The following is a 14866-nucleotide window of genomic DNA, read 5'->3' on the forward strand; positions in this document are numbered from 1 at the left end:
ATTTCCTGAACTGACTGAGGTATTGTCCAAGCAATGAATACTAATATTAATAAGCTCAATATTTTATACTGTATCAGAAAATATTGAATTGTAAATACTTGAATTATGTACTGATTGTGATAAATGATTTAGCATTAGAACAACATTAAAAACAGATAAGACTAAGTCTATGAACTGTTTAAGGTTAATTAGTTTATAGGTTAGTTGATGATAGATATAAATTACTATTTAGAAACTGCATCATATTCACATTTATAATGTGATGTAAGTGACAAATAAGAATGGCAGACATGATAAAATCTTTTACAAACAAATTATTTTACAAATATATTATCAGTCATATTGTTCAAATTGTATGTTCCATGCAATTTTGAAACATCTGCAACAGGACATTTTAGTTTAATGACCCTTAAAGTGAATGAATGAATGAAATAAGTGAAGGAAATGAGTGAATATTGTGCTAATAATTTTTTTTAAATTATCATTAATAAACATTAATAAACAAAAATAAATGCATATTTAAAAATAAAAAAATGCGATTGTAAATTATTGTCCAAAATGTATATTGGTTAAAATCGAATTAATTAAATTAAGTTAAATAATAAAGTAAAACAAAACTAAATTATTAAATTAAACAAAACAACAGCAAAAAAAATAAAATTAATGAAATGTTTTATACTGGTTCCTTGGTGCTGTAAGGATAAAACCCTGGTCTAGAGAAAAGATTATGCTGATGGATGCCTTTAATGTGATCTGGACACGTCAGACTTCCATTATGTAACTTGTGGGAATGTGTCTAGGCAGATCAGAAAAGTACGACGCAACATTTTCACGCTGCAGTGCGTTCTTCACAGCCTGACCGCTACATAAGGACATCCGAGTTCCCAACTTTGTCCCACGGTGTGATAAGCAGACAGAGGAGGCGTGGTCTCTGACGTCACCCGGGCTGAACCGTACTACAGCACTAGTCTGGCTGGATGTCTGACTCAGCCACGCAGGTTATTTGGGAATATATTTTAAACGCACGTTTTAATTAAACAGACCTTGTGATGCTCGCTCGTTCCTCTTGCGTTGGACTACGTGCATCTTGTGTTTTGTGCGGCTCGGGGAAGTGCGACGGGAGGTAAGTTATAGTAAGCAATATCACGCGAGTCGAGTTTCTGCACGCTGTACATAAGTTGGCACTGTCCCAGTCACGCGCTGTAAGTCAGACATGTAGTCTGCATGTCATTTTGCGTTGTATTGCTCAGCGACTGATTAACACACAGGTGATGCGATGCTATGTGTGCAGTACTATGCTTTTGCGTATTAGATACAGTCCAATAATGAAGGCGTTATTATATTAGTGAAATGTAAAAGTTGCTCTTTTTGTGCAAGAAATGTAATTTCAAGTTGATTTGGGTTAGGAATGAAACTAACTGTAAAATGAATGCTTTCAGGTTTTAAGGTCTTTACCAAGAGGATGAACAAGGCTCTTGCTCGGGCATTTGATAAATAGACTGGCAATGTCTATGTTAATGTCTTTCTGACCACACCTGCTAATGGACTGAGAGGTTACTTCAGTAAATGTTTCATTTCTATATGTGGACTAGTGCCAACGCTGCAGAAAAGACCATCGTCCCTATTCCAGGTCACTGTGTCCCCAAATTTGTGCTACCACTGTCCTACACCCTCTCCCGTCTGTTCATCCCTCGATTTATGGGGCTGTTTTTGCTTTCTCAGACCCTGTTTTGTATCTTGCCACAGACTGCTAGAATTCGTTTTAAATAAATTTGTACTTTTTATATGTGGACCAAATCTACAACTGCGCAATAACGGCCTCTGCCCAACGTACGGTACTATTGGGAGTTTTAACCCTCGCAAGAAACCCAGCTCTCAGGATTTAACCCAAGGACTTTCCGATTGAGTTAGCGCTCAGGATTTAAACCAAGAACTTACATCCAGGTCAGTTTTAAATAAGCATCAAAGTTCGCAGAGCTCATGTAAAGAACAAATCATGAGCTCTGACAGTTTCCAGTACCGTGCACTGTTTGAGTACAAGCAGGAGAGGGGTGACGATATCTCCCTGCAGCCTGGAGATCTCCTCACGGTCAGTAAGATGGCACTGCTGGCATCCGATTACCAGGAGGGTGACGAGAAGTGCCCAAAAGGCTGGCTGCATGGCACCAATGAATGCACAAAGGAGAAGGGCAACTTCCCCGGCACCTTTGTGGAGTATGTTGGGGTCGTGAGGACGGGCCTTACTTCAGGGAAGCCCTGGCCGAGACCTGTACCACCAACACCTGTAGGGCCCCAGCCCCCAGGGGCCACTGCTTCAGAGGGTGAGTGTTACCATTATGTTTATTTAACATGCTTTATGTAACCAAAAATAACATTATGCAATCATATAAATATAAATTAATGAAACATAAATATGTACTTATGTGAATGCGCACTGTACAATATATATCATTATTTATATATATATACGTATATCATCATGACATGCATGTACTCTATCTATCATCATAGAATGAAAGATATTACCACATCTCTGTGGCATCCATAATGTTATACCCTCAATCTTCAGAGCAATATGGCTAATTATCTCCTCCCCACATTTGGATTAGGCAGCACAACCCTGTAATGAAACGCTTCACTTGAAATTTGAGGACATTGTGTGCAAATCACAGACTTCAGCTCCCAGAAGAAACATTACTTCCAGTGCTGAAAATAGGGATCTGTCAAGGATTTGTAAATGTCTTTGAGAAAGAGATAAGAAATAAGTACTTGCATTAATGGCATTTTTAAAGCTAAAATTCTATTCCAAATGTTGTGTTAAGCTCTTCACGGGGCCTGTGTTGCCCCTGTGTTTCTGACTGTGGTACAGTCTGCTTGTGGGGGTGTTCGTATGCTAACTAGGTCAGACAGCCAACTCTGGTTGTTCCAAGAGTGCTCTTCTCTCTTACTGTCTAGGGCACATGTCTCTTTTATGGTGAAGGTTTAGGTTGTAGTTATACTATTTATGTGTGTTATACACTGTAGATCCTCTTTTAGTGGCTTACTTAGTTCTTTTGTTTCAGCCAAGGCGCAGGAGATGGTGATAAACAGCATAGCAAAGCCATTCCTTAGTGTCAGGAGAGGCAAAAACATGCAGTTCTGTTGAATAATTGATCACTGGTGCATTGGATGGCTGACAGTCAGCCAATCATTAGACTCACCCTGTGCCAAGGGATCCTTGTGGAACACTGACGAAACACTTACGCTGATTATAGAGAGCTTTATGAGCCTAGCAGATTGTCAAGTTTACTGAATTTATCAAATGGGTCAATTATTTTAATATCAGGCATTACAGAATGGAAGCTTTTGGAAGAGTGAATATGGAACAACAGTCCAGAACTGTGCCAAAGACGTTAAACTTCTTACGCTGATGTATTATTTGTATATAAGACACATTTTCATATATTAAGAGTTTGGAAGTGTGGTTGACCTACTTACAGAGTCTAGGTATACAAAATAAATTTTAAGCATGAAAAATTATTTAGGGCAACTCAATTTCCCCGTGGCCCAGTGGTTTTGAATATTCATATTTAAATAATATGTAAGTAATGAATATTATAAATACATTTAACTTTTAAAACTAGTTTGCTTTTTAAGACAGACACAATCTAGCATGAATTTCAGTTCCCAACACTGCAATCAATTTTCTTCAGTTTTCAATTTAAATGTGTATTATTTTAATTGATGTGAAATTTCCAAAATGACAACATATACATATTTTGTATATATTTATTTTAGTAATTCTAGTTTTTTTGTTTAAGATGCACGAAGTGGCTCTGTGATGGCCTGTTGAACTCCAAGTGTGTTAGTCAGATATGCCTTAAACAAATGAGACCAGCCAAAAAATAAGATTTATACATTCTTTATTATTAGTATTTGAACAGCAATATGCCTGAGTTGAAGGTTTAAGCACATGCAGTATAAATATCTAATGTTACTCTAGATCATAGGTCTCAAGTTCAGTTCCTGGATGTCCACAGCTCTGCAGAGTGTAGCTCTAGCCCCAATCAAACACACCTGATCCAGTTAATCAAAGTTTTCAGGTTGGAGCTAAACTCTGCGGAGCTTTGTCCCTCTGGGAATTGTGTTTGAGACCACTGCTCTAGAGGATGCAGGCAAATACTGTAGGTCCTTAGTGCAATTAACTAGCTGTCACACCATCACTTCATAACTCAAGCTGATTGGTCTGTTTCATTTGAGCCACTTAGGTTTCTTGCCTAGCTTTTAAACAGTTGAACTCTGTTTTTGCTGTAATTAAGTCTTGCAGATCCCTCCACCTCCCCCAGTTCCACCCATATATTTCTGCTCCTGTTAATTTCATGTATTCTATTTGTGCAGTAACAGTACATGCTCACAGCAGCTTCCCTGAGGATGCATTAGCAGTTGCAAGTCTCTATAATGCACTGTAAAGTCTCTGAATAAAAGTGCTACTAAAAATGAAGACTTGACTTCAGACTCAGAAGTATTTCTAAACATTAGGAGTTTATTTATACATGCATATATAACAGAATGGATTGCAGAAAGATTGTTCCCATTTGTCTCTAGGACTTTAGAAAGTAATTGTGATCAGTTTAACCCTCAATGAAGTATGGCGTTGTTGCTACTTTCTGACCTGGTATTGTCTCCGGACAGTTGCTGAAGTGGATAATTTCCATAATTCGACATATGCTGCTTTGCGTATTAGCATAGTTTTATAAGGTCAGGAGCCATCTCCTTGATTTTTGGCTCTTTTCTCGATCCCTTTTCCTCTGTCAGCCTCTGCAGAGACATCATTAGCATTTTGTGTTTGAGCAAATTTGATCCAGTCTTGTAAAAATTGGCCATTTTGGTTAATAACAGCTTAATAACATGTCTCCTGGACATACAATTGGCTGTCAGATGTTGGGCAGGCACATTTTCTGTGCCGAGACGATGCATTCCACAGCTGGTTCTTTCTTTGTCTTTTTCCCACTATGAATATACTGACATGTTCCAAGGCAACAAGGAGGCAAAGATCATCTTATTAGCTGCCCACCAGCACTGTTAAAGTGTCAGTCAAAGCCTGCAGTCTTCACATTCACCATTATCCTTGTTATTGACTTGAGATCCATCTCCTTTGATCACTGATGCCTGATTACTTTGACTTTCATTTCTCAAAGGCCTTGTGCAGTTGTATGGGTGATGAGGAAAAGCCACTTTTGGTGTCACGCTCTGATCAAGCACACAGTGATGTGTTAATAGATGAGTCGGAGAGCTGCTAAGTGGGATGATGGTTTTCGAAAGGACTCAGGAAGAAGCATGAGCAACTCTTTCTGGGATCAATTTTCCAGACGTGCAGGTCAGGCTTCACGGCTGTATTTGCTGCTAGACTTAATGAGGAACTGAGCAATGCCAGAGAGTGCGGTCCTCCATGGTGTGTACTGAGGACAAAAAAAAACTTCTTTCTACATTTGAAATAACCCCAGCACTGCAGCATACGAGGACTGGGAATTATGGCTGTCACAATTTACGCTTTGGCCAATCTAGTCTACCTTTTTTTTTCTCTCACAGATTGTAGCGCTGTCACAAAAACAGGTGTTATTTCTCATGACTTAAGAAGCGTAGTAGTAGCATTTATTATGCATGGTATTAAAGAAAATGCTTATGTGATTGGAATGATTTTTTTTACTGCAGGGTAACAACAATCCTATTGTTAAAATATAAAAAAATAACCGTTTTCCATTTTAATATATTTTACCATGTAATTTATTCCTTCAGATTTTTTAGCATCCATTGCTGCAGTCTTGCATAATCCATCAGAAAGCATTCTGATATACTGATTTGGTGTTTAAGTAACAATCCTTCTTCTACGTAGTGTTGAACACGGTGTCGCCGTTGAAAGGTCACATATCATGAAAATATCAGGTTTTAAGTGCTCAAATTAGGTCCCTGGTGCATTTACCAAATAAGGAAGTGTTAGAAAGATTAACCCAGTAACTTTGTTTTAGTAAGCCTTTTTCTTCAAGCCTCTGAAAAAACAACTGTCTGATCTCGCTTCTCTTTTGACGCTGCGGAGGGATCTCATTATATTACCGCCCCTTAATCTGTAAGTTTCAACCTAAGGCACCATCATTTTGATGTTTCAAGCGACAACGGTGCACTAGTTTAAATGCCATGGTGAAAATTTGAGCAAAACGTGCCAACAGAGTCTCAGAGGAGACAAGAGAGCAATGGATTTAGTTACTGTAACTTATATTGCTGCTGCCACACAAATCTATAAATGTGAGATTTCCCAGCTGTTTAACTTCACAAACAGAGTTAACCAACTGTTTTTGTATCTCGTGTGTGTGTTTTTTAAGTAAACTTGTATGTGAATCAGAACTTGACTTTGTCAGCCACTTTCTGTCTATGTCCTTTAGATGTGTGCATTCAGATCTATAACATATCAAATGTTAAAACTAATATGGGTAAAATGTATTTCAGCACGACATGACAATCAGAATCAGAAATGTTTTAGCAGGTATGAGCTGTAATGGCGACATAAAAAAATGACCCTGATGTTTTAAGATATGTCAGAGCAAGATATTTTCAGTTGAGACAGCTCAAACATACATTTTAGTTTGGGACTAGCTCATATCTGTGAAACTCAACAGACCCAACTAAATACATTAATTACAAAAAAATTATAAAACTAATAATGGATATGGATAATAAACTCATAGACCAAGACCTTCAGATTCAGATGAATTAAAACAATTTTATTTAATCATGGCTATTAGATACATAAACTTTCCACAAACCAATGCCTTTGAAAGCCTTAGTGAAGGTTAACAAAGGCTTTTTTAATCCACAGCACACTGTTATGTGTATGTTAGTCATGCTAAAGTAAAGCCTTTTTTCATTCATATTTGACTCAGAAGACCTTGGACTAAGTTTACTTTTTTCAACCGAGGGATCCTTTATCCAAATTAATTTTTACACATAAGCCACAGTCTTTGCACACCTTTTTTGACGAGAGTATAATTAATTGTCAGCCCTATTGTGTAATGTATAAAGCAGCTGTGCAATTGTTGGGTAGGCCATGGAAGATGGCTAGGTGAAAATGCTGGCACTGATTGTACTGCTAAAAAACCCTGTGTTTAAGACACAGTATTACAAGCATCATTTATGGCTCTTGGCTCCCACAATTTGCTTTATTTGCCCTTATGTAGTGCTTCATGCTCCCATGTGACAGGGAGGTTCAGGCTCGGCCAAGGCTTTGGCAGAACACTTGCTGGCTCCCATATTTCTTTGCTCCGCTCAGTTCCACATTAGCTGCAGAGCAGTGGAGCGATTTCAAAAACTTAACCTTTTTAAACTCCGATTAGGACTTTGTAGTTTTATAACATAATTTCTGAATCAATTGGCCCCGTACAACCTAGGTAGACTTGGCCAAAGCGCAATAAAACTGAAAGGCAGTTTTGAAGGTTTCTTTTAATGTCTTGCGGTTAATATCTTAGGCTCCTGTTTTTGTGTGTGTGTGTGTGTGTGCGTGCTTTCTCAGCGCAGAAGATTTTATATTCCTACATAGTGAAAAGTTGTTAACTCTAAAACACTGACAGCAATGGTAGTGCTAGGAAATAGGACATTAACAGGGATTTTATGCTTATTCCCCTATGTATAGTGGAATTTCATTGTCTTAGCCAGTGTTTCGAAAGTCATTTTCTAGAGATTAGATGAGCTGTGAATTGATGGCTTGTAGCCGTGAGGACAGCAGGTAATAAAAAGATTGCTATTCATGAACAACGGTAGCCACTGAAGTGAACTATAATTTGTCGGGTGAAAAAAGCTAGTTATTTAAATTTCGACTTTTTTGGCCGAACATGTAAAACATTTTACAACCCTATAGCAACCCTAACTCGCATTATATTATTCTTAGGGTAAGAAGGTGTGGTTACATTTACCTTTGTTTATAGCCAATCCTTGTGGGTGCGAAATCCAGAGATATCCAAAGGAATCCACGTGATATGGATTTTTATGTGGAACCGAAAGATTTCTCCAAGCAAATTCCTTAACGTGTGTTTACCAGCACAAAGTGTCTTGTGTGTGCTTTACTCTTTATACATTGCTGCCCCGTTAACAATAGACATTGGTGGAAATAATACATTTTACCACTAGTTTAAAAAATTGCGTGCAAGCTAACAAGTCTGAAAGATGCTATAGATTAATAAAAGCTGTTTTGTTTTACATGGACAGGTCACCACATAAAGGCCTTCATGTTAAGATCACCTGACCTGTCAATACAGCTAGCTTCTCTCTCGCTAACTGTTTTTTTTTTCTCCTTGTGGAATAAATTAATCAGATTTCAAAAGAACATGCATAAGTCCCACTAGCTTTCAGTTTTGCATTGCCAAAGCTCGAAACAGGCATGTAATCATTTTACATTTACATGACATGTTTCATTTTACACATCATTTGCAATGCAGGTAGGCATCCCTGTTCTTGCAGCTGTTCAGCATTAGAGAGCTTTGTCCCATGTGCATTTCTGAACAGACGTTTGAAGGATTTCACTTTAAGCATGACAACGAGGGTTGGTGCAGACCCTCTCAGTCATATCTCTCTGAAAATCCATCACCACCTTCCCACTCAGTACCATGCCAAGAGGACGAAAGCCAAGTCTTTGTTTGCCGTTTTATCCTGCTGTTGTGTATTCTCTGTCTCTCTTGTTTTCCATGGAGCCCAGGGATGATGATAAACACTGCCTTCACTTGGGAGAACGATGCACCATAAATCTGTTTCTATCCTTATTTCTATGCTGTGGCTCAGGATTGGACTGTGGTTTTCTGAAATTTAGAGAAAAGCTCAAACCAGCTAAAACTGCTTCTCAATATTACACTTTCTTCTGCTATTTATGAGCACCCATAAAGACTCATGCCTTTTATGTCCATGTTTTATGTCCCCTTCATCTGTGCATTTTAAATGCGACCGAAAGGCTCTCGATAAATTTGTCGCTGTGTAATTTAACTGACAGAATACACAAGGATATAAAATGCCTGGGGTAAAATGAATGGTGTGCCACCTTTTATAAACAAGTGTGGGTCTTTGTTTCGACATATAATTTATTTGCTAATTTTAATTAAATTCTTTATTAATTCATTATATATTTATTTTGCTAGTAACATTCTGCACAGTGTTGTCCAAAAATTTGTGGTCAAAAGATTTTATTGAAATAAGTCTCATTTGCACACCTTAAAGCTGCATTTATTTGACAAAAATTAGTGTAACATTTAAAAACATTTTGTGTTTTTCCTGTATTCTTTAATGAACAGAAAGTTCAAACAAACATCATTTATTTGAAATTAATATATGTTCAATTTAATGCATTTATTTATTTATTTATTATATTTTGAAATAAAATCAAACCAAAATGTATTTTTTCCCCAAAATTTTCCAAGTATATATATTTTTGTTATTCATTCCTACTGCATATGCACCGATATCTGCATTGGCAATTTTCACTGATTTAATTTTCTTGTCGCTCCAGTCCAGAGTTGAATTTAAGCCTCAGGTGATCGGCAAAAAAGGCAGGAAAACACTTAAATATAGAGTTTTACAAACACACCAGGCTTTTATTAGCATCAGCACATAACTTCAAACCACTTGAGTGGAGTGGTGGAGTGGAATGTGTATTTCTATTAGCATTAGATGTGCTGCAGATTGGCTTGCATTGAAATTCCCGACGCATGCCTGGATGGCAGAATTTGCTGCAAGAAATGTAGGCTGTGGGACCAATTCACTGGACACTACAGGCTCTGTTAAGAACTGTTCCTTTTATCGGATCCCCATTAGAGTGTTGCAATGAGCCAGGGGCTGATAGTTAATCTTGGCCATTCTCAGAAATGCCACAGACGTTTCTGGAGAGAGTGAAAGGTGTTTTGAGAGAGAGATCAGAAGCCTGAGCTGCATGCAGTCAAAATTTAAGGTTTATCTTGGTTGAAATGCTGAAGTGTTTTTGGCCTCTACAGCTTTTACTGCTTCAACATTCCTTACGTTGAATGCTCTTATTGTGTTGGCATTTTAAGACTCAGAGTCAGGGTATAGTGGGTGAAGTGCTATTTCATGTTTGTGTATGTGTGAGATACCCGGTATGCCAACTGTCAGTTGGGGTTTGGAGAATAGAGCCCCTGTTTGGCTGTTCAGCAGGAAGCTAGTGTTATATAACTGTGGTTGATGTGATATGCTTTCGCATGTGTTCGGAGAGTGTCATACATAAATTTGTGTCAGTACAGATATATAAATATATATATATTTTTTTTTATTCATACCATGAATCAAATCAAGACAGTTTTCAATATACAGACCAATTCACCCGCACTATGAATTTAGACGTTGGTGCATATAACAGTGTTAGCTGTAGTAAAATAGATCTGATTCAGAGAAATGGATTTCACATATTGTGACAATATTGTGAAGAAGCGATCTTCATCCTGCCAGGAAGAACAAATAACATCGTTGCAGGTCAAGAGGTGAGTTCTGTTTTTTGCAATTTTCATAAAACTCCATATATTCCAGGTTCATGGTGAAATTCACAACAAAATAGCTTCTTATTCTTGTGGTTCTGTCTGTTGTGTAGACGTTTGTGTGGTCGAATGAATGGTGTCTGGTTTTCACAGTATAAAAAACCACTACATGCAAAAATTTGTATGTAAATAATAAAATAAAAACTAGAACTGTCTGATGATAGAAAGTTCAAAAGAACAGTGATTATTTGAAATGGAAATTTTTTGTACCAATGTGACAAAATCTTTACTGTCAGCATTGACCAATTTATTGCATCCTTGCTGAATAAAAATATAATTTCATGTGCTTTAAATGGCAGTTGGAAAGTTCCTCGTCAATGTACACTGCATGCATTACTCTAGTAATTCTCAATTCAATTCATTTTCCCGGTATGAAGTGGGTCATATGAAGATGTCAAATGCAGTGAGAATGAGAATATGCAGGGAAAATATTAACCAGAACAGGACAGAGATGATACGAGGCGGCCCTTATTCAATTGACTTGAAAATTGTTTTCTGTGCAATTTATTTGTGCATATTTTTGTTTTTTCATACATGTATATAGCCACAGAACCATAATAGATTCATGCCCTATCGACTTCTTCTTTCTGTTGATTGATTGGTTAAGTCAAGTCATGCCACAATAGATGGATATATATCTATCTTTTTGATTTTGTTTAGTGGTTTGATGCGAACCATTTCTTTAGTGACAGCAGGAGCTGTCAGACCTATTTCAATTTTTTCCTGCAAACTAAAAAAGAACATCACAGGAATTGAGGGTAGCTTGGTAGCCTGTCCTTGCAGACACATCAAAAGTACTTTAAACAAGCTCATAGTTTGCCAGGCTGCCCTCAAGTTAAATAGTTACTCTCCATCCTTAACCTTCTGTCCTCTTTCATCTTCCCTGGAAATTTGCAGCGTCTCTGAAGGAGACAGCACTCCAAGGAAATTAATGATGCATCAGTAAATATGACACACAGAGCCATGTTGACACAGGTGGTGCTCTTTTACCTTGGCCCCGTCTTCAATTTGCTCTTCTTTTACTAGTAGCAAGTTTGTTTAAAGTCTTAACATCTGTCCTGAGCTACACAACCTTCAAAATGTTTATACTGGATCCCGGAAAAAAGCCTGACTTATTTGAAGGCAAGAGCTTTCTTCTCCAACCTTACGAAAACATAGAAAGTATTTGATTTGCTCAAACAACATCCAGGCTAATTCGGGGCAACCCGCATTACACTTTTGCACAAAATTGTTTGCTAAGGTAGCTTGGGTTAAACAAACCCCATTTCTCAGTGGCATCAGGGAATTTAATAGCTGAAGAATCATTCTCTGTTGGTGGTATCTTCTCGACGTCAAGTACTGGAGAACACATCCCTGATCTCAGACTGACACTGTCACTGAAAGTTAGTTGGGTTCTGAGCTACAGCAATGATTGCCTGAAGGAAACCTAGTTCTTACTTGTCATGGTTGTCTCATATGCTCTGCAGATTAGATTGAGGAGGCAGAACACTGTTTGATATATTTTTAGATAGATGTATGCAGCCTTGCTTGAGAATTTACACATGCCAGAAGCTTTTTGCTTGAGAAAAATCAAAGAATCAGTGCAACCACAGACTTGAGTCGAATTAATGCCTCTCCCTTCATGGCACAGGGGTGTTTAAAGGTCAGGTATTTGTGACGGTATCCTCGATCTCCCTTCACATGCCATAAAAAACTCTTGTCTATAGGTATTTATTTTTCCTCCTGGCTAATTTGATCTGTTCTCAGGAGTATTGTCTTGTCAGGTAAATGTCAAAATCTTTTTTTTGTGAGTCATTGCATTCAGTGGATGACAGTGGAGGGACTGCACGTTGTCTGAGCACAGTTAGCAATGTAGAAACTGCACACTTCACCTTTAATGATAATGTGTCAGTCAATTGATTTGTTATTTTAATTTACGATCTTTCATCTTGTTTTCTCTTTTCATTAAATGATGTGTCAATTTATGGCAGTAAGCGTTTGTTGTCATTGTTGTTAACTATTCATCCTTGCATATGCACTGTTCAGATGTTTCAGGTAAGATTTGTATTTGTTCTTTTTTTTTTAAGAAATTAATTCAGGAAGGTCACATTAAATTCATTAAAAGTGACAGTAAAGACACTGACAATGTTACAAAAGAGTTTGAATTCAAATATACTTTATCTTCCTGAGAAAAATGCATCACAGTTTTCACAAAAATATTAAGCAGCACAACCATTTTCAGCATTGATAATAATAATAATAACTGTTACTTTAGAACCAAATCAGCATATTAATGATTTATTATGTTCATATAAAGAAAAAAAAAAGTTATTTTAAATTGTAATATGCTATTGTTCTTCATGTACTAAAGGCATAAGAGACTTAGGTAACACTCTATTTTACAGTTACACCTATTAGTTTATGCTTATTAGCATGCATATTAATCAAATATTAGTCATTTATTAGTGCTAATTAAGCACATATTAATGCCTTATTCTACATGACCATATTCCACATCTCTAATTCTATCCAAATACCTAAACTTAACAACTACCTTACTATTAATAAGCAGCAAATTAGGAATTTATTTAGGGAAAAGTTGTAGTTTCCCAAGTGTTAAAGTAAAAAATAAATTCACTACCCAAATGTTTTTTGGGTTTTTTTGTAGTTTTATTTTTTTAATATATTTGTGCATTTTATATGTTATAATATGTTCTCACTGGTTTATTTCCAATGCTGTGGCTGCAGTATGACTCTATTTCCCCCTCCCTGGTGCTTGAATGTTCCACTCCTCTAGTTCTGAGCTCTTGGAGAGAGTAAAATCTGGATTTGATGACTGTATCATCTCTTTTTGGCTTTTTGTGGTCTTCATCCAAATTAAGCTGCTGACAGGGGGACACTGCTATTAAATCACCAATTTATTTGCTCACTGGAAACTACTAATAGTCCTCTGAAGTCCGCCCGCTGTTGCACTGCCAAGGCGACATTAGTCTGAGCTCACATTCTCTCTCTGGACCCTGTAGGTCCATTTAAACCATCAAGCTCAGGAAGGAACAAAAGTTCACAGCAGTCATCTTTCTGATTATTGTTCCCTGTTGACAAGGACCAAGATTGAAAGACCTGTTATTTACTCTTTTCTTTCTTAGCTTTAAACAAAAAAAATTCTGGTTGTCTTTAACCACAGTGGCCTTTGGTTTTTGGCCAAACATAAAAGGATAAAAATCTAAAGAACATCACGTCAAGTATTGATGGATAGAAATATTGAATTTATGGTTTTTGCCATTCACGTTTAGTGCCCATGCCGATTTATTCCTTCTAGTAACAACCTTTACTAATACACTGTTTTTCAAAAGTTTGTTGTTGGTAAGATTTTTGGGTTTTATGTTATAGAAAGAAGTCTCTTTAATAATTTTGTATAGGGACCAATTCTCCTAGTTGCATTAGCATGCCTATTGAACATATTGGCTGTTTATTATTATTTCTTAGAATTATATATTCTCAGATTCGCTCAGATTCCTCTCGCCCCCATGATTGCCACACATGTGGTTTCTTTCCGAGCAGTTTACCTTCCAATACATAACCAACTGTTTTTGTGTGTTTTTAACATAAATGTAACCTACATGCACACAGCCTCTTTTTGTGCATGTGCTTCAGATTTGTGTTCTCAAAAAACATTGTTTAAGCTAATATAGCTTTAGTGTAAGTCTTTACTGTCACGTCTGCTCAAATGCAACGCATCCTTAAACCAAAGCACACTGTGTGGGTAGATACGGCACAAAAATGTACCTTAATATTTCATTTTTTTCTGACAGTGAGACCAAAAATGGGATTAATATTGGCTAGACCAAGATGAGAAGCCTAAACTTGCCTTGCTCTGAGTGTTTTGTGCTGATGGTTGTTGATGATTGTAAATGGTGGCTGCCATGGTAATGCAGGAATGTTCTCAGTGCTGTGAGACACACTTGCGGTTTGTGTGAATAGACAGTATGGGCCAATACGGACCACATCATTGTGGGTTATACAGAGTTCTGGCCCCACCTTGGCCTTCCTTTGGCCTCTTATTGGCCTGTAAGGGAACGCTGCAACGGTCATACCCCTCGTTGAGGGGAAACTCCCTGCTCAAAACAGCGTGACCTTCTCAAGACACGCCAACCCGAAGCATGGCCTGGCAAAATGGCTTGTTTGGATCAAACAATTCTTGCTGTTGCCATAGAATTTCACGGACTGCGTTTATTTAGATATCAAGCTGCGACAATGTGTGTTTGGATACGGAGAGATGCTGCAGAAGTATCAAGGATTGTCAAAAAAGGAGAATTTAACAAAAATAACGT

The 14866-nt window shown here is 37.4% G+C and overlaps 1 protein-coding gene across 1 annotated transcript in view; it reads left to right on the top strand.

The window, feature by feature from the left end:
- The first annotated feature begins 956 nt into the window (after window positions 1–956).
- LOC122347155 (phosphatidylinositol 3-kinase regulatory subunit gamma-like) overlaps window positions 957–14866 on the top strand; it is a 127630-nt gene continuing 113720 nt past the window's right edge. Inside the window, 2 exon segments of the mRNA XM_043242273.1 lie at window positions 957–1123; window positions 1440–2321. Of these exon segments, the coding sequence (XP_043098208.1) occupies window positions 1997–2321 (325 nt within the window). The 5' untranslated portion in view covers window positions 957–1123; window positions 1440–1996.

Source organism: Puntigrus tetrazona, chromosome 6 (genome assembly GCF_018831695.1).
Source record: "Puntigrus tetrazona isolate hp1 chromosome 6, ASM1883169v1, whole genome shotgun sequence".
In the NCBI taxonomy this organism is placed as follows: Eukaryota; Metazoa; Chordata; class Actinopteri; order Cypriniformes; family Cyprinidae; genus Puntigrus; species Puntigrus tetrazona.